The 22,569-nt window shown below is 54.1% G+C and overlaps 2 protein-coding genes across 6 annotated transcripts in view; one reads left to right on the top strand and one right to left on the bottom strand.

Annotated features, from left to right (window-relative positions):
- The window catches only part of LOC139280890 (transmembrane protein 213-like), a 73,517-nt gene extending 68,499 nt beyond the window's left edge, over positions 1-5,018 (bottom strand). The window contains exon 1 of the mRNA XM_070900679.1: positions 4,952-5,018. Coding sequence (XP_070756780.1) covers positions 4,952-4,971 — 20 coding nt within the window. The 5' untranslated portion in view covers positions 4,972-5,018. The remainder of the gene's footprint in view (positions 1-4,951) is intronic.
- LOC139280888 (V-type proton ATPase 116 kDa subunit a 4-like) overlaps positions 1-22,569 on the top strand; it is a 135,017-nt gene that overhangs the window by 19,114 nt on the left and 93,334 nt on the right. For 2 of the 5 annotated variants that reach the window (XM_070900678.1, XM_070900674.1), the window contains exons 3-4: positions 7,718-7,849; positions 14,078-14,156. In XM_070900678.1, the coding sequence (XP_070756779.1) occupies positions 7,733-7,849; positions 14,078-14,156 (196 nt within the window). In that variant the 5' untranslated portion in view covers positions 7,718-7,732. Of the gene's footprint in view, positions 1-5,094; positions 5,238-5,265; positions 5,471-7,717; positions 7,850-14,077; positions 14,157-22,569 lie in introns of those variants that run through there. The other 3 variants (XM_070900677.1, XM_070900675.1, XM_070900676.1) reach the window with 3 other exon arrangements.

Below are 22,569 nucleotides of genomic sequence, written 5' to 3'. Positions count from 1 at the left end.
GAGTGCGGGTGGGGGGAAGAGAGGTGCGGGTGGGGGGAAGAGAGGTGCGGGTGGGGGGAAAAGAGGGGGAGAGAGGGGGGGGGGTGCGGGTGGGGGGAAGAGAGGTGCGGGTGGGGGGAAGAGAGGTGCGGGTGGGGGGAAGAGAGGTGGCGGGTGGGGGGAAGAGAGGTGCGGGTGGGGGGAAGAGAGGTGCGGGTGGGGGGAAGAGAGGTGCGGGTGGGGGGAAGAGAGGTGCGGGTGGGGGGAAGAGAGGTGCGTGGGGGGAAGAGAGGTGGGGGTGGGGGGAAGAGAGGTGCGGGTGGGGGAAGAGAGGTGCGGGTGGGGGGAAGAGAGGTGCGGGTGGGGGGAAGAGAGGTGCGGGTGGGGGGAAGAGAGGTGCGGGTGGGGGAAGAGAGGTGCGGGTGGGGAAGAGAGGTGCGGGTGGGGGGAGAGAGGTGGCGGGGTGGGGGGGAAGAGAGTGGCGGGTGGGGGGAAGAGAGGTGCGGGTGGGGGGAAGAGAGGTGCGGGTGGGGGGAAAGAGAGGTGCGGGTGGGGGGAAGAGAGGTGCGGGTGGGGGGAAGAGAGGTGCGGGTGGGGGGGAAGAGAGGTGCGGGTGGGGGAAGAGAGGTGCGGGTGGGGGAAGAGAGGGTGCGGGGTGGGGGGAAGAGAGGTGCGGGTGGGGGGAAGAGAGGTGGGGTGGGGGGAAGAGAGGTGCGGGTGGGGGGAAGAGAGGTGCGGGTGGGGGGAAGAGAGGTGCGGGGTGGGGAAGAGAGGTGCGGGTGGGGGGAAGAGAGGTGCGGGTGGGGGGGAAGAGAGGTGCGGGTGGGGGGAAGAGAGGTGCGGGTGGGGGGAAGAGAGGTGCGGGTGGGGGGAAGAGAGGTGCGGGTGGGGGGAAGAGAGGTGCGGGTGGGGGGAAGAGAGGTGCGGGTGGGGGGAAGAGAGGTGCGGGTGGGGGGAAGAGAGGTGCGGGTGGGGGGAAGAGAGGTGCGGGTGGGGGAAGAGAGGTGCGGGTGGGGGGAAGAGAGGTGCGGGTGGGGGAAGAGAGGTGCGGGTGGGGGGAAGAGAGGTGCGGGTGGGGGGAAGAGAGGTGCGGGTGGGGGGAAGAGAGGTGCGGGTGGGGGGAAGAGAGGTGCGGGTGGGGGGAAGAGAGGTGCGGGTGGGGGGAAGAGAGGTGCGGGTGGGGGGAAGAGAGGTGCGGGTGGGGGGAAGAGAGGTGCGGGTGGGGGGAAGAGAGGTGCGGGTGGGGGGAAGAGAGGTGCGGGTGGGGGGAAGAGAGGGGCGGGGGGGGAAGAGAGGTGCGGGTGGGGGAAGGAGAGGTGCGGGTGGGGGGAAGAGAGGTGCGGGTGGGGGGAAGAGAGGTGCGGGTGGGGGGAAGAGAGGTGCGGGTGGGGGGAAGAGAGGTGCGGGTGGGGGGAAGAGAGGTGCGGGTGGGGGGAAGAGAGGTGCGGGTGGGGGGAAGAGAGGTGCGGGTGGGGGGAAGAGAGGTGCGGGTGGGGGGAAGAGAGGTGCGGGTGGGGGGGAAGAGAGGTGCGGGTGGGGGGAAGAGAGGTGCGGGTGGGGGGAAGAGAGGTGCGGGTGGGGGAAGAGAGGTGCGGGTGGGGGGAAGAGAGGTGCGGGTGGGGGAAGAGAGGTGCGGGGTGGGGGGAAGAGAGGTGCGGGTGGGGGGAAGAGAGGTGCGGGTGGGGGGAAGAGAGGTGCGGGTGGGGGGAAGAGAGGTGCGGGTGGGGGAAGAGAGGTGCGGGTGGGGGAAGAGAGGTGCGGGTGGGGGGAAGAGAGGTGCGGGTGGGGGAAGAGAGGTGCGGGTGGGGGGAAGAGAGGTGCGGGTGGGGGGAAGAGAGGTGCGGGTGGGGGGAAGAGAGGTGCGGGTGGGGGGAAGAGAGGTGCGGGTGGGGGGAAGAGAGGTGCGGGTGGGGGGAAGAGAGGTGCGGGTGGGGGGAAGAGAGGTGCGGGTGGGGGGAAGGTCGGGTGGGGGAAGAGAGGTGCGGGTGGGGGGAAGAGAGGTGCGGGTGGGGGGAAGAGAGGTGCGGGTGGGGGGAAGAGAGGTGCGGGTGGGGGAAGAGAGGTGCGGGTGGGGGGAAGAGAGGTGCGGGTGGGGGGAAGAGAGGTGCGGGTGGGGGGAAGAGAGGTGCGGGTGGGGGGAAGAGAGGTGCGGGTGGGGGGAAGAGAGGTGCGGGTGGGGGGAAGAGAGGTGCGGGTGGGGGGAAGAGAGGTGCGGGTGGGGGGAAGAGAGGTGCGGGTGGGGGGAAGAGAGGTGCGGGTGGGGGGAAGAAGTGAGAGGTGCGGGTGGGGGGAAGAGAGGTGCGGGTGGGGGGAAGAGAGGTGGCGGGTGGGGGGAAGAGAGGTGCGGGTGGGGGGAAGAGAGGTGCGGGTGGGGGAAGAGAGGTGCGGTGGGGGGAAGAGAGGTGCGGGTGGGGGGAAGAGAGGTGCGGGTGGGGGGAAGAGAGGTGCGGGTGGGGGGAAGAGAGGTGCGGGTGGGGGGAAGAGAGGTGCGGGTGGGGGGAAGAGAGGTGCGGGTGGGGGGAAGAGAGGTGCGGGTGGGGGAAGAGAGGTGCGGGTGGGGGGAAGAGAGGTGCGGGTGGGGGGAAGAGAGGTGCGGGTGGGGGGAAGAGAGGTGCGGGTGGGGGAAGAGAGGTGCGGGTGGGGGAAGAGAGGTGCGGGTGGGGGGAAGAGAGGTGCGGGTGGGGGGAAGAGAGGTGCGGGTGGGGGGAAGAGAGGTGCGGGTGGGGGGAAGAGAGGTGCGGGTGGGGGGAAGAGAGGTGCGGGTGGGGGGAAGAGAGGTGCGGGTGGGGGGAAGAGAGGTGCGGGTGGGGGGAAGAGAGGTGCGGGTGGGGGGGAAGAGAGTGCGGGTGGGGGGAAGAGAGGTGCGGGTGGGGGGAAGAGAGGTGCGGGTGGGGGGAAGAGAGGTGCGGGTGGGGGGAAGAGAGGTGCGGGTGTGGGGGAAGAGGTGCGGGTGGGGGGAAGAGAGGTGCGGGTGGGGGGAAGAGAGGTGCGGGTGGGGGGAAGAGAGGTGCGGGTGGGGGGAAGAGAGGTGCGGGTGGGGGGAAGAGAGGTGCGGGTGGGGGGGAAGAGAGGTGCGGGTGGGGGGAAGAGAGGTGCGGGTGGGGGGAAGAGAGGTGCGGGTGGGGGGAAGAGAGGTGCGGGTGGGGGGAAGAGAGGTGCGGGTGGGGGGAAGAGAGGTGCGGGTGGGGGGAAGAGAGGTGCGGGTGGGGGGAAGAGAGGTGCGGGTGGGGGGAAGAGAGGTGCGGGTGGGGGAAGAGAGGTGCGGGTGGGGGGAAGAGAGGTGCGGGTGGGGGAAGAGAGGTGCGGGTGGGGGGAAGAGAGGTGCGGGTGGGGGAAGAGAGGTGCGGGTGGGGGAGAAGAGAGGTGCGGGTGGGGGGAAGAGAGGTGCGGGTGGGGGGAAGAGAGGTGCGGGTGGGGGGAAGAGAGGTGCGGGTGGGGGGAAGAGAGGTGCGGGTGGGGGGAAGAGAGGTGCGGGTGGGGGGAAGAGAGGTGCGGGGGGGGGGGAAGAGAGGTGCGGGGGGGGGGGAAGAGAGGTGCGGGGGGGGGGGGAAGAGAGGTGCGGGGGGGGGGGGGAAGAGAGGTGCGGGGGAGGGGGGGGGGAAGAGAGGTGCGGGGGGGGGGGGGGAAGAGAGGTGCGGGGGGGGGGGAAGAGAGGTGCTTGGGGGGGGGGGGGTAAGGGAAAGAGAGGTGCGGGGGGGGGGAAGAGAGGTGCTTGGGGGGGGTAAGGGAAAGAGAGGTGCTGGGGGGGGGGGTAAGGGAAAGAGAGGTGCTGGGGGGGGGGGTAAGGGAAAGAGAGGTGCTGGGGGGGGGGGAGAAGGGAAAGAGAGGTGCTGGGGGGGGGGGGAAGGGAAAGAGAGGTGCTGGGGGGGGGGGGGAAGGGAAAGAGAGGTGCTGGTGGGGGGGGGGAGAGGGAAAGAGAGGTGCTGGGGGGGGGGGGGGGGAGAGGGAAAGAGAGGTGCTGGGGGGGGGGGGGAGAGGGAAAGAGAGGTGCTGGGGGGGGGGGGGAGAGGGAAAGAGAGGTGCTGGGGGGGGGGGGAGAGGAAAGAGAGGTGCTGGGGGGGGGGGGAGAGAAAGAGAGGTGCTGGGGGGGGGGGGGGAGGGAAAGAGAGGTGCTGGGGGGGGGGGGAGAGGGAAAGAGAGGTGCTGGGGGGGGGGGGGGGAGAGAAAGAGAGGTGCTGGGGGGGGGGGGGGAGAGGGAAAGAGAGGTGCTGGGGGGGGGGAGAGGGAAAGAGAGGTGCTGGGGGGGGGGGGGAGAGGGAAAGAGAGGTGCTGGGGGGGGGGGGGAGAAAGAGAGGTGCTGGGAGGGGAGAAAGAGAGGTGCTGGGGGGGGAAAAGAGGGCTGGGAAGGGTCAGAAGGCTGAGGGTGGAGGAGGGGTGCAGTTGAGGCGGGGCAAGGCCAGGGCAGGAGGGGTCCTAAGTTTCCTTATGTGGCCCAGAGGAGCAATCCTGCTCTCTCTGGCTCACAAGGAAACACCTGTACCTTAAAATTGCAGTTATCCAGATTGGGGCGGGTAAGAAGCGGTAAGTTCCCAATCCATTTTAACTGACCCCTTCATCTGGCATCAGCCAGGCAGGGGTGGGGAGTTAAAATTAATCCGTGTCAATATTTCACAATAGCAAGCTTTCCACAAGAATATCTGTGAGTAATGATTCCACCATCACAGAGAGATTTAAAAGCTCTCCATAGAAAGCGGCTCCTGCGATTCTCTGACGCTTGTGTATGGTAACAAGGACAGCAGTGAGTTGCTGAACAATGCTGATAGGATGAGGAACAGCACACAGTCACCGTGCTTGGCAGCAGCTCTCACATTCATCGTGCTCTCCTGCACACTTGATCAGATCCCATCGCCCTTTCCTGATGTCGCACAGCTTAAAGTAACTCAGCAAGAAATGACAAACATCAATGGTACAATATCAGGTTTTTAAGGCAATCTTAAGGTTTTCCTTTAAATAAAACCCCAGGGCTCAGTACCTGGACATTACAGCAGACATTCGGGCTTCCAACTCTGGCTGGAATCATTCCTGGAGGTTTGATCATGTGATGCCTGATCACATGACACCAGATCATGTGACATCTGATCCTGTGACATCTGATCACATGACTTCTACCACTGTTAATTGCATTTACCTTATAAAAGTTGGGTCCCCTGTAGTTAAGTATCTTTGTTTATGGTTTCATGGCAGCAGCTGTAGTGTGAAAAATCCCAAGAACCAGGAGGCCTCCTGTGAGCAGGTGAAGAGGGGTGATGGAATTAATGGTAACTCAGTGAAACCACATAGCCAACAGTAATACAATTACTCACTGATAAGTCCATATGTAAGAAAGAAAGACTTGCATTTATAGAGCGCCTTTCACAACCACCGGGTGTCTAAAAGTGCTTTACAGCCAATTAAGTACTTTTGGAGTGTAGTCACTGTTATAATATGGGAAAACGTGGCAGCCAATTTGTGCACAGCAAGCTCCCACAAACAGCAATGTGATAATGACCAGGTAACCTGTTTTTTTTGTTATGTTGTTTGAGGGATAAATATTGGCCAGGACACCAGGGATAACTCCCCTGCTTTTCTTTGAAATAGTGCCATGGGATCTTTTACGTCCACCTGAGAGAGCAGACAGGGCCTCGGTTTAACCCTCAGCACTGCACTGGAGTGTCAGCCTAGATTTAATGTGTTCATGTCCCTGGAGTGGGACTTGAACCCCCAACTTTCTGACTCAGAGGCGAGGGTGCTACCCGATAAGCGATAGCTGACACTGGTAGTAATAGGTGTAATGCCCCGATATCCTACCTGTAACTAGCAGTAACCTGGAACCCACTGATAGTCACCCTGAAACCGTAGCTCGAGTGCCCCTGCACTGCACTGAGTCAGGCTCCCCATGCAATAGCCTTTGACAGGCCCTATCTCTCTCCTTGATCCCTATCTCCTTGGACTCTGCTTCCGTATGAGGGTGACAACTCTGAACTGGGAACTTCAGTCACAGCTGATCTGTACGTGGACTTCACATGTCAAAACAGGCCGACCTGAACCAAACTAAATCAATAAAGGAGAGTTTTCATCGAATTACATCACAGGAGGAGGCCATTTGGCTCCTGGTGTAGGTACTTCGTCCTGTAACCCAATCCCCACCTACCCTCCCACCCCCCCCGATCTTTTTAATATTCTTCCCTTTCAAATATTTATCCCATTCCCTTTGCAATTAAGCTTTAGTCTCTACCTCAATAACCACATGTGGTGTAGTATACCACAGTCTAATAGCCTTCAGTTCAAGAACCTTTCCCCTCCCTTAATTCTTCCAGTGAGAATCCTTGGTCTCCTTGTTCCCCATTCTCCCACCAGAAGAAAGAATCGTTTACTATTTATCCAGAGTAAAGACCCGCCTCTCCCGAGCCCCTATTCCCCAGTCTCGCTACCCCCACCCTTCATTTGCCAGTCTCACTTTCCCCATTCTGCAGTCTCCCTCTCTCCAAGCCTCTATTCTCCAGTCTCCCTCTCCCCATCTTTCCCAAGCCCCCATTCACCATTTCCCTTGAGCCCCAAGTCCCCAGTCTCCAACTCTCCCCTAATCCCCCATGCTCCAGTTTCCATGTCCCCCCCACCCCGAAGCCCGTGTTTTCAGACTCTCCATTCCCCCCCCCCCCCAGTGGTCGAAGCTCTCTGCGGAGATGGTCGGGTGAGGTCACAGAGTTGGGGTGGGGTCATTGCCTGATCCCTAATCTCCCGGGCTGCTGGAGGCAGAGCTTGGGGAGGAATCCCTGAATCTGGTAAACTCCCTGTCATTCCGGGAAGGTTGGGAACTCTAGCGGAGGTGCATCAGATGGGTGATCAATAACTGGGGGCATGGACTGTTTCTGAGTCAGGGTTAAATACCATTCCAGGCTGCTGAAGTGCTCGAAATGTGTCACATCTTCGACGAGAGATTCTTTGCTGTCATTACGCAGCCACTCCAATCTATCTAATGGGTATTTAACTGATGTGGCTATTGTATTATCTCTCCATAATAATTTGGATTTGCCACTCATGGAATAAGGTATGTGAAGAGACAAGTCAAAGGAGAAAGAAAGAGCTGGCATTTATATAGACACTGTCATGACCTCAGGATGTCCCAACGTGCTTTACAGTACATTTGAAGTGTCACTGTTGTAAATGTGGGAAAATCACAATCACATTATGTGAACAGAGATAGAATGTGCCATTGCATTATTCAACTTGTAAAGTCCTGTCCCTGCAGTACAGACTCACACGAGGCACATGCTGAAGTCAAGGTCACTCAGGACCTGCACCTTTATTACACAGCTCTCGAATGCCACACTTGCCTGAGACCTGCCTTTATATACCTGTGTGGAACATGGTAAGATACGGTTATGTACAGTCATGTGAGATACATGACACAACTGCCCCTCAGTAATTGACTGCAGTTGATTGGACAATACTTAGATTATTTCTCAGGCTCGCTGCAATTTTTCCATGAGGACATCAATGTCGCTGGAAGCCAAGTTGAAATTGTGGGGTTCCTTGTTCTTTCAAAGTCCTTTTTTAAAAACTATGATGCAGAGTATTCAATAGACCAAGAGAAATGGAGCGTGACAGGACATTGTCGAGCTATATAAATGCAAGTTTTGTTTTGTTATTGATCTATCTCTCACATTCTCATTCTCTTCAGTGCGAAAACAATTTTATTAAAAGAACCCATAAACGAATTGATGCTAATTTATTGCACTCTTTAAATCTTCTTCCTCAGTGAAAGATCAGAAGGATGGCGTCATTGTTTCGAAGTGAGGAGATGTGCTTGACACAGCTCTTTCTGCAGGTCGAGGCTGCCTATTGCTGCATCTCTGAGCTGGGGGAGCTCGGCTTCATGCAGTTTCGAGACGTAAGTAAAATTTGACCGGATTTAGTTTTTCTAAATTTATTCTCTTGATATGAGAAGGCAGGGATGGTGACCTGACTTCTTGAATCATTACAGTCTGTGTGGTGAAGATACTCCCACAGTGCTGTTGGGTAGGGGGTTCCAGGATTTTGACCCAGCGACGATGAAGGAATGGCGATATGTGTCCAAGTCAAGATGGTGTGTGACTTGGAGGTGATAGGGTTCCCGAGCACCTGCTAGAACATAGAACCATAGGAACATGGGAACAGGAGTAGGCCATTGAGCCCCTCGAGCCTGCTCCGCCATTCAGTGAGATCATGGCTGATCTGTGACCTAAGTCCATATACCTGACTTTGGCCCATATCCCTTAATACCTTTGGTTAGCAAATTCTCCGATTTAAAATTAACTGATCTAGCATCAATTGACGTTTGTGGAAGAGAGTTCCAAACTTCTACCACCCTTTGTGTGTAGAAGTATTTATCAATTTCACTCCTGAAAGGTTTGGTTCTAATTTTTAGACTACGCCCCCTAGTCCTAGAATCTCCAACCAGCAGAAATAGTTTATCTCTATCTACCTTATCTGTTCCCCTGAATATCCTGAAAACTTCGATCAGATCACCCCTTAACCTTCTAAACTCTAGGGAATACAATCCTAATTTGTGTAATCTCTCCTGGTAACTTCACCCCTGAAGACCAGTTATCATTTTGGTAAACCTACACTACATCATCATCATAGGCAGTTCCTCGGAATCGAGGAAGACTTGCTTCCACTCCTGAAGTGAGTTCTTTGGTGGATGAACAGTCCAGTAGGAGAGCCACAGACTCTGTCACAGGTGGGACAGATAGTCGTTGAGGGAAGGGGTGGGTGGGACTGGTTTGCCACACGCTCTTTCCGCTGTCTGCACTTGATTTCTGCATGCTCTCGGCGTTGAGACTTGAGGTGCTCAGCGCCCTCTAGGATGCACTTATTCCACTTAGGGCGGTCTTGGGCCAGGGACTCCCAGGTGTCAGTGGGGATGTTGCACTTTATCAGGGAGGCTTTGAGGATGTGCTTGTAGCGTTTCCGCTGCCTGCCTTTGGCTCGTTTGCCATGAAGGGAGCTCCGGGTAGAGCATTTGCTTTGGGAGTCTCGTGTCTGGCATGCGAACTATGTGGCCTGCCCAATGGAGCTGATCAAGTGTGGTCAGTGCTTCAATGCTGGGGATGTTAGCCTGAATGAGGACACTGATGTTGGTGCACCTGACCTCCCAGGGGATTTGTACCCCTCCAAGGCAAACATATCCTTCCTAAGGTGCGAGATGTCCTTGTCGCTGGTGAGGGCCATGGGTTTAGGAGGTGCTGTCAACGTTCATGCCACTGGGAAAGTCATCGCTAGAGTCCTCCTCAACCGTCTTCTCCCTGTGGCCGAGGAGCTCCTCCCAGAGTCGCTGTGCGGATTTCGTCCCTTATGGGGCACAACGGACGTGATTTTTACAGCGCGACAGCTGCAGGAAAAATGAAGGGAACAGCGCCAGTCCTTATACATGGCCGCCTTCGACTTTACAAAGGCCTTTGACACTGTCAACCGCGAGGGTCTATGGAACGTCCTCCTCCGTTTCGGATGCCCCCAAAAGTACGTCACCATCCTCCATCTGCTCCTTATCAACGGATCCATCACAGACCCAATCCACATCCGGACGGGGGTCAAACAGGGCTGCGTCATCGCCCCAACCCTCTTCTCAATCTTCCTCACTACCATGCTCCACCTCACAGTCGACAAGCTCCCCGCTGGAGTGGAACTAAACTACACAACCAGTGGGAACCTGTATAATCTTCGCCATCTCCAGGCCAGGTCCAAGACCACCCCAACTTCTGTCGTTGAGTTACATTACACGGACGATGCCTGCGTCTGCGCACATTCTAAGGCTGAACTCCAGGATATAGTCGACGTATTTACTGAGGCGTACGAAAGCATGAGCCCTATGCTAAATATCAGTAAGACAAAGGTCCTCCACCAGCCTGTCCTCGCCGCACAAGCACTGTCTCCCAGTCATCAAGATCCACGGTGCGACCCTGGACAACATGGACCACTTCCCCTATCTCGGAAACCTCCTATCAACAAGAGCAGGCATTGACGACAAGATCCAACAACGCCTCCAGTGCACCAGTGCAGCCTTCAGCCGCCTGAGGAAAAGAGTGTTTGAAGACCAGGCCCTCAAAACTGCCACCAAGCTCATGGTCCACAGGGCTGTAGTAATACCTGCCCACCTGTATGGCTCAGAGACATGGACCATGTACAGTAGACAGCTCAAGTCGCTGGAGAAATACCACCAACGATGTATCCGCAAGATCCTGCAAATCCCCTGGGAGGACAGACGCACCAACATTAGCGTCCTCGATCAGGCCAACATCCCCAGCACTGAAGCACTGACCACACTTTATCAGCTCCGATGGGCAGGCCACATAGTTTGCATGCCCGACACGAGACTCCCAAAGCAAGCGCTCTACTCGGAACTCCTTCACGGCAAACGAGCCAGAGGTGGGCAGCAGAAACATTATAAGGACACCCTCAAAGCCTCCCTGATAAAGTGCAACATCCCCACTGACACCTGGAATCCCTGGCCAAAGACCGCCCTAAGTGGAGGAAGTGCATCCGGGAGGGCGCTGTGCACCTCGAGTCTCGTCGCCGAGAGCATGCAGAAATCAAGTGCAGGCAGCGGAAAGAGCGTGCGGCAAACCAGTCCCACCCACCCTTTCCCTCAACGACTGTCTGTCCCACCTGTGACAGAGACTGATTCTCGTATTAGACTGTACAGCCACCTTGGGACCCATGCTAAGAGTGGAAACAAGTCTTCCTCAATTCCAAGGGACTGCCTATGATGATGATGATCTTTCAAAAAAAAATTGCCTTCCAGTTAAACTAACAATCAAATTAAATTACTGGATTTATTTTCCCACGACAGCACCATCAATGTCCTGGTGGAAAATGTACCAGTGTGCTACTGAAGCAGATAGTTGAGAAAGGTCCCAGGTCCAATCCCTGGACTCAGTCAGGATGCTGGAAAAGACATCCACATTCCCAGACCAATGTTCCTGCTTCTGATTGCCAATAATACGAGAAAGGGTTTGTACATGGAAATTGGGTTAGAACAGGATCAAACTTGACTATGATCAAATCACGCACCAACACTCAATGTCTAGCCTTGCATGTGAAGGATGGCCACTTGGATTATGTACTTGAGGCCTGCTGACAGTGGAAGTGTGCCCTAGTCAGTGCTCACCGCAAAGTTGGTGGGAAGCGCCTTCCGCACAAAGCTTCCCAATATTTAAACATCGGCAAAAATGCGATTCATAGAATAGTATGGCACAGAAGGAGGAGGCCATTCGGCCCATCAAATCTGCACTGGCTCTTTCGAAGAGCGATCCTGTTAGTCCCACTCCCCCGCTCTTTCCCCATATCCCTGCAATTTTTTCACCTTCAACTATTTATCCACTTCCCTATTGAAAGCTGCTTTTGAATTTGTATCCAGCACCCTACCAGGCAGTGCATTCCAAATCCTAACCACTCGTTGCGTAAAAAGGTTTTTCCTCATGTTGTCTCGGGTTCTTTTGCCAATCGCCTTAAATCTGTGTCCTCTGGTTATTGACCCTTCACCCAGAGAAACAGTGTCTCTTTATATCTTTGCCGCCGCCGCCGCCGCCGCCTTCTTAGGTAGTCCCCCAGAGTTGAGGATGACTTGCTTTCACACTAACATGAGCTCTAAGGTGACTAATGAGTCCAATGCAGGACCTACAGTCTCTGTCACAGGTGGGGCAGACGGTGGTTGGAGGGATGGGTGGGTGGGGGGCTTGAGTTGTCGTTCGCTCCTTCCGCTGTCTGCGCTTGGCTTCCGCGTGCTCCCGGCGAAGAGACTCGAAGTGTTTGGTGCCTTCTCTGATGCTCCTCCTCCACTTTGAGCGGTCTTGGGCCAAGGATTCCCAAGAGTTGGTGGGGATGCTGCATTTTTTACAAGGAGGCTTTGAGGGTGCCCTCAAAGCGTTTTCTCTGCCCTTCTGGGGCTCGCCTGCCGTGACTTAGCTCGGAGTAGAGTACTTATTTCGGGAGTCTCGTATCGGGCATATGGACGATGTGGCCCGCTCACCGAAGCTGGTCGAGCGTGGTCAATGCCTCGACGCTGGGGATGTTGGCCTGAGAGAGAACGCTGATGTTGGTGTGCTAATCCTACTAATGGATTTGCAGGATCTTGTGGAGGCAGCGTTGGTGGTACTTTTCCAGTACTTTGAGATGTCTGCTGTACATAGTCCATGTCGCTGAAGCATATAGGAGAGTGGGTATCACTACTGTTCTGTAGACCATGAGCTTGGTGCCAGGTTTGAGATCCTGGTTTTCAAACACTCTTCCTCAGGCGACTGAAGGCTGCATTGGCGCACTGAAGGCGGTGTTGGACTTTGTCATTGATGTCTGCCCTTGTTGATAGTAGGCTCCCAAGGTATGGGAAGTGGTCCACATTGTCCAAGGTCTTATCATGGATCTTGATAATCGGGGAGCAGTACTGTGTGGCGGGAGCAGGTTGGTAGAGGACCTTTGTCTTACTGATGTTTAATGTGAGGCCCAGACTCTCGTACGCTTCAGTGAAGGTGTCAATGATGGTTTGGAGTTCGGACTCCAAGTGTACACAAACACAAGCGTGGTCTGCATATTGTAATTCAACGATAGAGGTTGGAGCAACCTTGGATCTGGAGTGGAGGCGTTGGAGATTGAGCAATTTCCCGCTTGAGGTTCTCTTTATATACTATTCTGATGAAAGGTCATCGACCTGAAACGTTAACTCTGTTTCTATCTCCACAGATGCTGCCTGACCCGCTGAGTATTTCCAGCATCTTGTGTTTTTATCTCTCTTTATTTACTCTATTTTAACCCTTCGTGATTTTAAACAACTCTCTCAAATCTCTTGCCATTCTCTGTTCTAAGGAGAACAACCCCAGCTTCTCCAGTTTATCCACGTAACTAATCCTTCACCCTTGGAACCATTCGAGTAAATCTTTTCGGCATCCTCTCCAAAGCCTCCACGTCCTTCCAGCTGGGTCCAAACTTGTGTTTTATACAGGTTTAGCATAACTTCCTGTTATGTACTCTATACCTCTAATTATAAAGCCTAGGATACCATAGGCTTGATTAACTGGCTTGTTAACCAGACCTGCTACCTTCAAGGCTACCTGCTACCTGCAGTTCCAAAGACAATTATAGCACCCCTACACTTGCTGCAGCTAAGATCAATGCGGGACCTTTGATTAAATCTGGGATCTCCCGAGTCTGTGTGGCTAACTGAGCCAGTAGGAGAGCTCCCCAATTGATCTATCATGACATGAATTATGTCATTGCATTTCCATGTTTGGTGAGCTTGTGTTTTTTTGAAATCTGTGTGTCTTCAGAAGCTGGTTGTCAGTCTGGAATATTAGGTCCTTCATTGAAACACCTGTGAACTCATCCTTTTTTGGCGTGGAAGCAAGTCACCCTCGCTTTGAGGGACTGCCTATGATGAATTAGAATAGAGAGCTCTGAGTATTCGCTGCATGAACACAGGACACACCAGAGCACTGGAGTTAAAGAGTTTCCATTTTTTACAACCAGTAGTGATGGAGAGCAATATTTGAACATAAGAACATAAGAAACAGGAGCAGGAGTAGGCCATTCAATAAGATCATGGCTGATCTCAACTTGGCCTCCACTCCACTTCCCTACCCGTTCTCCATAACCCTTGACTCCCTTATCGTTCAAAAATCTGTCTGTCTCCACCTCTAAATATATTCAATGACCCAGCCTCCACAGCTCTCTAGGGTAGAGAATTCCAAAGATTTACAAACCTCTGAGAAGAAATTCCTCCTCATTTCTGTTTTAAATGTGCGATTATTCTGAAACAATGCCCCCCTAGTTCTAAATACCCCCACGAGGGGAAACATCCTCTCTGCAGCTACCCTGTCCAGCTCCCTCAGAATCTTATAGGTTTCAATAAGATCACCTTTCATTCTTCTAAACTCCAATGAATATAGGCCAACCTGCTCTACCTTTCCTCATAAGACAACCCCTTCATCTCAGAAATCAACCTGGTGAACCTTCTCTGAACTGCCTCCAATGCAAGTATATCCCTCCTTAAATACGGAGACCAAACCTGTACACAGTACCCCTGGTGTGGTCTCACCAACGTCCTGTACATGTGTAGCAACTTCAGTATCTCTGTTTTCTTTCACAGCTGAATGCAAGTGTCAACTCATTCCAACGGAAATTTGTAAATGAAGTCAGGCGCTGTGAAGTGATGGAGAGAATTCTTCGTAAGTGTGTTAATAAATAAATAAATAATTGTTGTATAAATAATCAATATGAATTTTCTTTGGTAAAATAATTAACTCAGAGGACAGGTGTTCCTGTAAGGATGCTCCTGAATCGCAACGCCTGATGAAAGGATCGGAAGAATAATTTGAAAATGACTCCAAATTGGGGGTTATAGTTAAGACCAAGGATGATTGCAGCAAAATGCAATGAGACATTAATAAACTTGCAGAATGGGTATGTAAATGGCAAATTAATTTCAAGAAAGGTAAGTGTGAGGGCTGCGTTTTGATAGGAGAATTAAGGAGGACCCAGGCTGCTTGGGCAATAAGGACTAGAAATCGTTTTAGCCAAGAATGGGGCAGTGTTAGACTAAAAGGGACTGAAATTGCCCTCTGCCCCAAAGAGGGTGGATAATTCGAATTAAATGAATATTCTCTGCCCGAATCCATGGGGCAGTGAATAGAGAGAAATTGGCCTCTTTCTGTGTTTTAATTCGGTGCGACGGTGTTTGGGATGGCTGAGGGACGGAGGTGTGTTGGGAGCGGGGCGGAAGGCGGGCGGTGTTGTCAGTGCGTTGCAGGCGTGCCTCGTCATGCTGACACGTAGCAATGTCCCTCTCCTTCAGTTAAAGGGGAGGGCCGCTGTGAGCTCTTCAGCCACTTTCGTGGTGTCCACTGGGTCACCAGGGAGGGCTTCGGCCGAGCCAGCGACCCGGTATCCAAGAGGGGGGGGGGGTTGCCAGGCTGCCTATTGACGGTCCGGCCGAACCCGTGGCCGCCATTGTTGGGCCAACTTCAGAATCAACCGACAATTCAAATAAAATGGCGGCCGCGGCGGTGCGACCTCCCCTTTAAGGGCGGATGCGCCATCCAGCCACTGGAGGCTTCCCGTCGGGAAAGGCTGTCGGGGGCTCCGCTCCCGGGGGACAATTTCCCTCGCGGGACAGAAATCGATTGCCGCCGGGCGGTAAGGGGTTTCCGTCGCCCCCGACCCGGGGGTAATTTCTGATTGGTCGGACCATCCGCCTGCACCCAGTTGGAAAGACCTTACTGCCCGATTACAGCCTCTTAGAGGCGGTAAAGGACCTTTTAAAGAGGGGGGCAATTTTGGCCCCAAAATGTTTAACCTGTGCCACCTGATGCTGCTAGGATGGACGCAAAATTCGTGCTTTCTCCTCATTAAAATGATTGCCATGATTCTCATCTAAAAACCCACGCTCATTGGCATTACACTGAAATGATGGACCAATATTGTGTGTAGTCTAATTGCAAGTAATGATTGCCACAGGCTTTTTTCACTACTTAAAGGGGAGGTCCATTGATGCTGTAGCACCTCAATCTCAGCATTGTTGGCTGTGCAGCTGCCTCAGCAACCATAAGACGAAGGATGAGGAGAAGGAACATCCAGTTACAAATCCTCAGGGCATATCTCCACCCCAGGGAGAGAGCCTAGAAGTTCTCCGATGAAGCTTTGGAGGCATTGGATTTTGTAGTGAAGACAGACGGTGGATGGCCCTGTACCAACAGGCAGGAGGGTGTGCCACCTCACTTCAAGTCTGCCGGACTATGTGGAGGGAGGTGGCAAACCCAATCACGGGCAGCACTGTGCTCCCCAAGTCCCACACCCAGTGCAGGAAGAAGTTTAATGACCTCACACGGTGGTCCAGGTGAGTGAAGGTTTCAGCAAATGCCATATCCCACCATCTGCACCACAAGCTTCACACACTGCTCAATGCGCCACACCCCCAGCACTCAGCTACCAACCATCCCAACCTATCACCACTCACACCCACATCTCACACATTGCATACAATGACAGCTATTCAACTATGGGAGGCATATCACCAAAACACACTGCCCCACACTCTCACACATCACCCAAACACACTGCCCCACACTCACTGACACACATCACCCAAACACAGTGCCCCACACTCACTGACACACAACACCCAAACACACTGCCCCACACTCACTGACACACATCACCCAAACACAGTGCCCCACGCTCACTGACACGCATCACCCAAACACACTGCCCCACGCTCACTGACACACATCACCCAAACACACTGCCCCACACTCACTGACACACATCACCCAAACACACTGCCCTACACTCACTGACACACATCACCCAAACACACTGCCCCACACTCACTGACATATATCACCCAAACACACTGCCCCACACTCACTGACACACATTACCCAAACACACTGCCCCACAATCACTGACACACATCACCCAAACACACTGCCCCACACTCACTGACACACATCACCCAAACACAGTGCCCCACGCTCACTGACACGCATCACCCAAACACACTGCCCCACGCTCACTGACACACATCACCCAAACACACTGCCCCACACTCACTGACACACATCACCCAAACACACTGCCCCACACTCACTGACACACATCACCCTAACACACTGCCCCACACTCACTGACTCACATCACCCAAACACACTGCCCCACACTCACTGACACACATTACCCAAACACACTGCCCCACACTCACTGACTCAAATCACCCAAACACACTGCCCCACACTCACTGACACACATCACCCAAACACACTGCCCCACACTCACTGACACACATCGCCCAAACACACTGCCCCACACTCACTAACACACATCCACCCAAACACACTGCCCCACACTCACTGACACACATCACCCAAACACACTGCCCCACACTCACTGACACACATCGCCCAAACACACTGCCCCACACTCACTGACATATATCACCCAAACACACTGCCCCACACACACTGACACACATTACCCAAACACACTGCCCCACACTCACTGACACACATCACCCAAACACACTGCCCCACACTCACTGACACACATCACCCAAACACACTGCCCCACACTCACTGACACATATCACCCAAACACACTGCCCCACACACACTGACTCACATCACCCAAACACACTGCCCCACACACACTGACTCACATCACCCAAACACACTGCCCCACACTCACTGACACACATTACCCAAACACACTGCCCCACACTCACTGACACACATCGCCCAAACACACTGCCCCACTCACTGACACACATTACCCAAACACACTGCCCCACACTCACTGACCCACATCGCCCAAACACACTGCCCCACACTCACTGACACACATCACCCAAACACACTGCCCCACACTCACTGACATATATCACCCAAACACACTACCCCACACTCACTGACACACATTATCCAAACACACTGCCCCACACTCACTGACTCACATCACCCAAACACACTGCCCCACACTCACTGACACACATCACCCAAACACACTGCCCCACACTCACTGACACACATCACCCAAACACACTGCCCACACTCACTGACACACATTACCCAAACACACTGCCCCACACTCACTGATTCACATCACCCAAACACACTGCCCCACACTCACTGACACACATCACCCAAACACACTGCCCCACACTCACTGACACACATCACCCAAACACACTGCCCACACTCACTGACACACATTACCCAAACACACTGCCCCACACTCACTGACTCACATCACCCAAACACACTGCCCCACACTCACTGACACACATCACCCAAACACACTGCCCCACACTCACTGACACACATCACCCAAACACACTGCCCCACACTCACTGACACACATCACCCAAACACACTGCCCCACGCTCACTGACACACACCACCCAAACACACTGCCCACGCTCACTGACACACATCACCCAAACACACTGCCCCACACTCACTGACACACATCACCCAAACACACTGCCCTACACTCACTGACACATATCACCCAAACACACTGCCCCACACTCACTGACATATATCACCCAAACACACTGCCCCACACACACTGACTCACATCACCCAAACACACTGCCCCACACACACTGACTCACATCACCCAAACACACTGCCCCACACTCACTGACACACATTACCCAAACACACTGCCCCACACTCACTGACACACATCGCCCAAACACACTGCCCCACACTCACTGACACACATCGCCCAAACACACTGCCCCACACTCACTGACACACATCGCCCAAACACACTGCCCCACACTCACTGACACACATTACCCAAACACACTGCCCCACACTCACTGACACACATCGCCCAAACACACTGCCCCACACTCACTGACACACATCGCCCAAACACACTGCCCCACACTCACTGACATATATCACCCAAACACACTGCCCCACACACACTGACTCACATTACCCAAACACACTGCCCCACACTCACTGACACACATCACCCAAACACACTGCCCCACACTCACTGACACACATCACCCAAACACACTGCCCCACACTCACTGACACATATCACCCAAACACACTGCCCCACACTCACTGACATATATCACCCAAACACACTGCCCCACACACACTGACTCACATCACCCAAACACACTGCCCCACACACACTGACTCACATCACCCAAACACACTGCCCCACACTCACTGACACACATTACCCAAACACACTGCCCCACACTCACTGACATATATCACCCAAACACACTGCCCCACACTCACTGACACACATTATCCAAACACACTGCCCCACACTCACTGACTCACATCACCCAAACACACTGCCCCACACTCACTGACACACATCACCCAAACACACTGCCCCACACTCACTGACACACATCACCCAAACACACTGCCCCACACTCACTGACACACATCACCCAAACACACTGCCCACACTCACTGACACACATTACCCAAACACAGTGCCCTACACTCACTGACATATATCACCCAAACACACTGCCCCACACTCACTGACACACATCACCCAAACACACTGCCCCACACACACTGACTCACATCACCCAAACACACTGCCCCACACTCACTGACACACATTACCCAAACACACTGCCCCACACTCACTGACACACATTACCCAAAAACAGTGCCCCACACTCACTGACACACATCGCCCAAACACACTGCCCCACACTCACTGACACACATTACCCAAACACACTGCCCCACACTCACTGACACACATTACCCAAACACACTGCCCCACACTCACTGACTCACATCACCCAAACACACTGCCTCACACTCACTGACACACATCACCCAAACACACTGCCCCACACACACTGACTCACATCACCCAAACACACTGCCCCACACTCACTGACACACATTACCCAAACACAGTGCCCCACACTCACTGACACACATCACCCAAACACAGTGCCCCACACACACTGACTCACATCACCCAAACACACTGCCCCACACTCACTGACACACATCACCCAAACACACTGCCCCACACTCACTGACACACATTACCCAAACACGCTGCCCCACACTCACTGACACACATTACCCAAACACACTGCCCCACACTCACTGACACACATCACCCAAACACACTGCCCCACACTCACTGACACACATCACCCAAACACACTGCCCCACACTCACTGACACACATCACCCAAACACACTGCCCACACTCACTGACACACATTACCCAAACACAGTGCCCTACACTCACTGACATATATCACCCAAACACACTGCCCCACACTCACTGACACACATCACCCAAACACACTGCCCCACACACACTGACTCACATCACCCAAACACACTGCCCCACACTCACTGACACACATTACCCAAACACACTGCCCCACACTCACTGACACACATTACCCAAAAACAGTGCCCCACACTCACTGACACACATCGCCCAAACACACTGCCCCACACTCACTGACACACATTACCCAAACACACTGCCCCACACTCACTGACACACATTACCCAAACACACTGCCCCACACTCACTGACTCACATCACCCAAACACACTGCCTCACACTCACTGACACACATCACCCAAACACACTGCCCCACACACACTGACTCACATCACCCAAACACACTGCCCCACACTCACTGACACACATTACCCAAACACAGTGCCCCACACTCACTGACACACATCACCCAAACACAGTGCCCCACACACACTGACTCACATCACCCAAACACACTGCCCCACACTCACTGACACACATCACCCAAACACACTGCCCCACACTCACTGACACACATTACCCAAACACGCTGCCCCACACTCACTGACACACATTACCCAAACACACTGCCCCACACTCACTGACTCACATCACCCAAACACACTGCCCCACACTCACTGACTCACATCACCCAAACACACTGCCCCACACTCACTGACACACATCACCCAAACACACTGCCCCACACTCACTGACACACATCACCCAAACACACTGCCCACACTCACTGACACACATTACCGAAACACACTGCCCCACACTCACTGACTCACATCACCCAAACACACTGCCCCACACTCACTGACACACATCACCCAAACACACTGCCCCACACTCACTGACACACATCACCCAAACACACTGCCCACACTCACTGACACACATTACCCAAACACACTGCCCCACACTCACTGACTCACATCACCCAAACACACTGCCCCACACTCACTGACACACATCACCCAAACACACTGCCCCACACTCACTGACACACATCACCCAAACACACTGCCCCACACTCACTGACACACATCACCCAAACACACTGCCCCACGCTCACTGACACACACCACCCAAACACACTGCCCACGCTCACTGACACACATCACCCAAACACACTGCCCCACACTCACTGACACACATCACCCAAACACACTGCCCTACACTCACTGACACATATCACCCAAACACACTGCCCCACACTCACTGACATATATCACCCAAACACACTGCCCCACACACACTGACTCACATCACCCAAACACACTGCCCCACACACACTGACTCACATCACCCAAACACACTGCCCCACACTCACTGACACACATCACCCAAACACACTGCCCCACACTCACTGACACACATCGCCCAAACACACTGCCCCACACTCACTGACACACATCGCCCAAACACACTGCCCCACACTCACTGACACACATCGCCCAAACACACTGCCCCACACTCACTGACACACATTACCCAAACACACTGCCCCACACTCACTGACACACATCGCCCAAACACACTGCCCCACACTCACTGACACACATCGCCCAAACACACTGCCCCACACTCACTGACATATATCACCCAAACACACTGCCCCACACACACTGACTCACATTACCCAAACACACTGCCCCACACTCACTGACACACATCACCCAAACACACTGCCCCACACTCACTGACACACATCACCCAAACACACTGCCCCACACTCACTGACACATATCACCCAAACACACTGCCCCACACTCACTGACATATATCACCCAAACACACTGCCCCACACACACTGACTCACATCACCCAAACACACTGCCCCACACACACTGACTCACATCACCCAAACACACTGCCCCACACTCACTGACATATATCACCCAAACACACTGCCCCACACTCACTGACACACATTATCCAAACACACTGCCCCACACTCACTGACTCACATCACCCAAACACACTGCCCCACACTCACTGACACACATCACCCAAACACACTGCCCCACACTCACTGACACACATCACCCAAACACACTGCCCCACACTCACTGACACACATCACCCAAACACACTGCCCACACTCACTGACACACATTACCCAAACACAGTGCCCTACACTCACTGACATATATCACCCAAACACACTGCCCCACACTCACTGACACACATCACCCAAACACACTGCCCCACACACACTGACTCACATCACCCAAACACACTGCCCCACACTCACTGACACACATTACCCAAACACACTGCCCCACACTCACTGACACACATTACCCAAACACAGTGCCCCACACTCACTGACACACATCGCCCAAACACACTGCCCCACACTCACTGACACACATTACCCAAACACACTGCCCCACACTCACTGACACACATTACCCAAACACACTGCCCCACACTCACTGACTCACATCACCCAAACACACTGCCCCACACTCACTGACACACATCACCCAAACACACTGCCCCACACACACTGACTCACATCACCCAAACACACTGCCCCACACTCACTGACACACATTACCCAAACACAGTGCCCCACACTCACTGACACACATCACCCAAACACAGTGCCCCACACACACTGACTCACATCACCCAAACACACTGCCCCACACTCACTGACACACATCACCCAAACACACTGCCCCACACTCACTGACACACATTACCCAAACACACTGCCCCACACTCACTGACACACATTACCCAAACACACTGCCCCACACTCACTGACACACA

Source organism: Pristiophorus japonicus, chromosome 15 (assembly GCF_044704955.1).
Source record: "Pristiophorus japonicus isolate sPriJap1 chromosome 15, sPriJap1.hap1, whole genome shotgun sequence".
Taxonomy (NCBI): domain Eukaryota; kingdom Metazoa; phylum Chordata; class Chondrichthyes; family Pristiophoridae; genus Pristiophorus; species Pristiophorus japonicus.
This window is presented reverse-complemented; position numbering and strand designations above follow the sequence as displayed.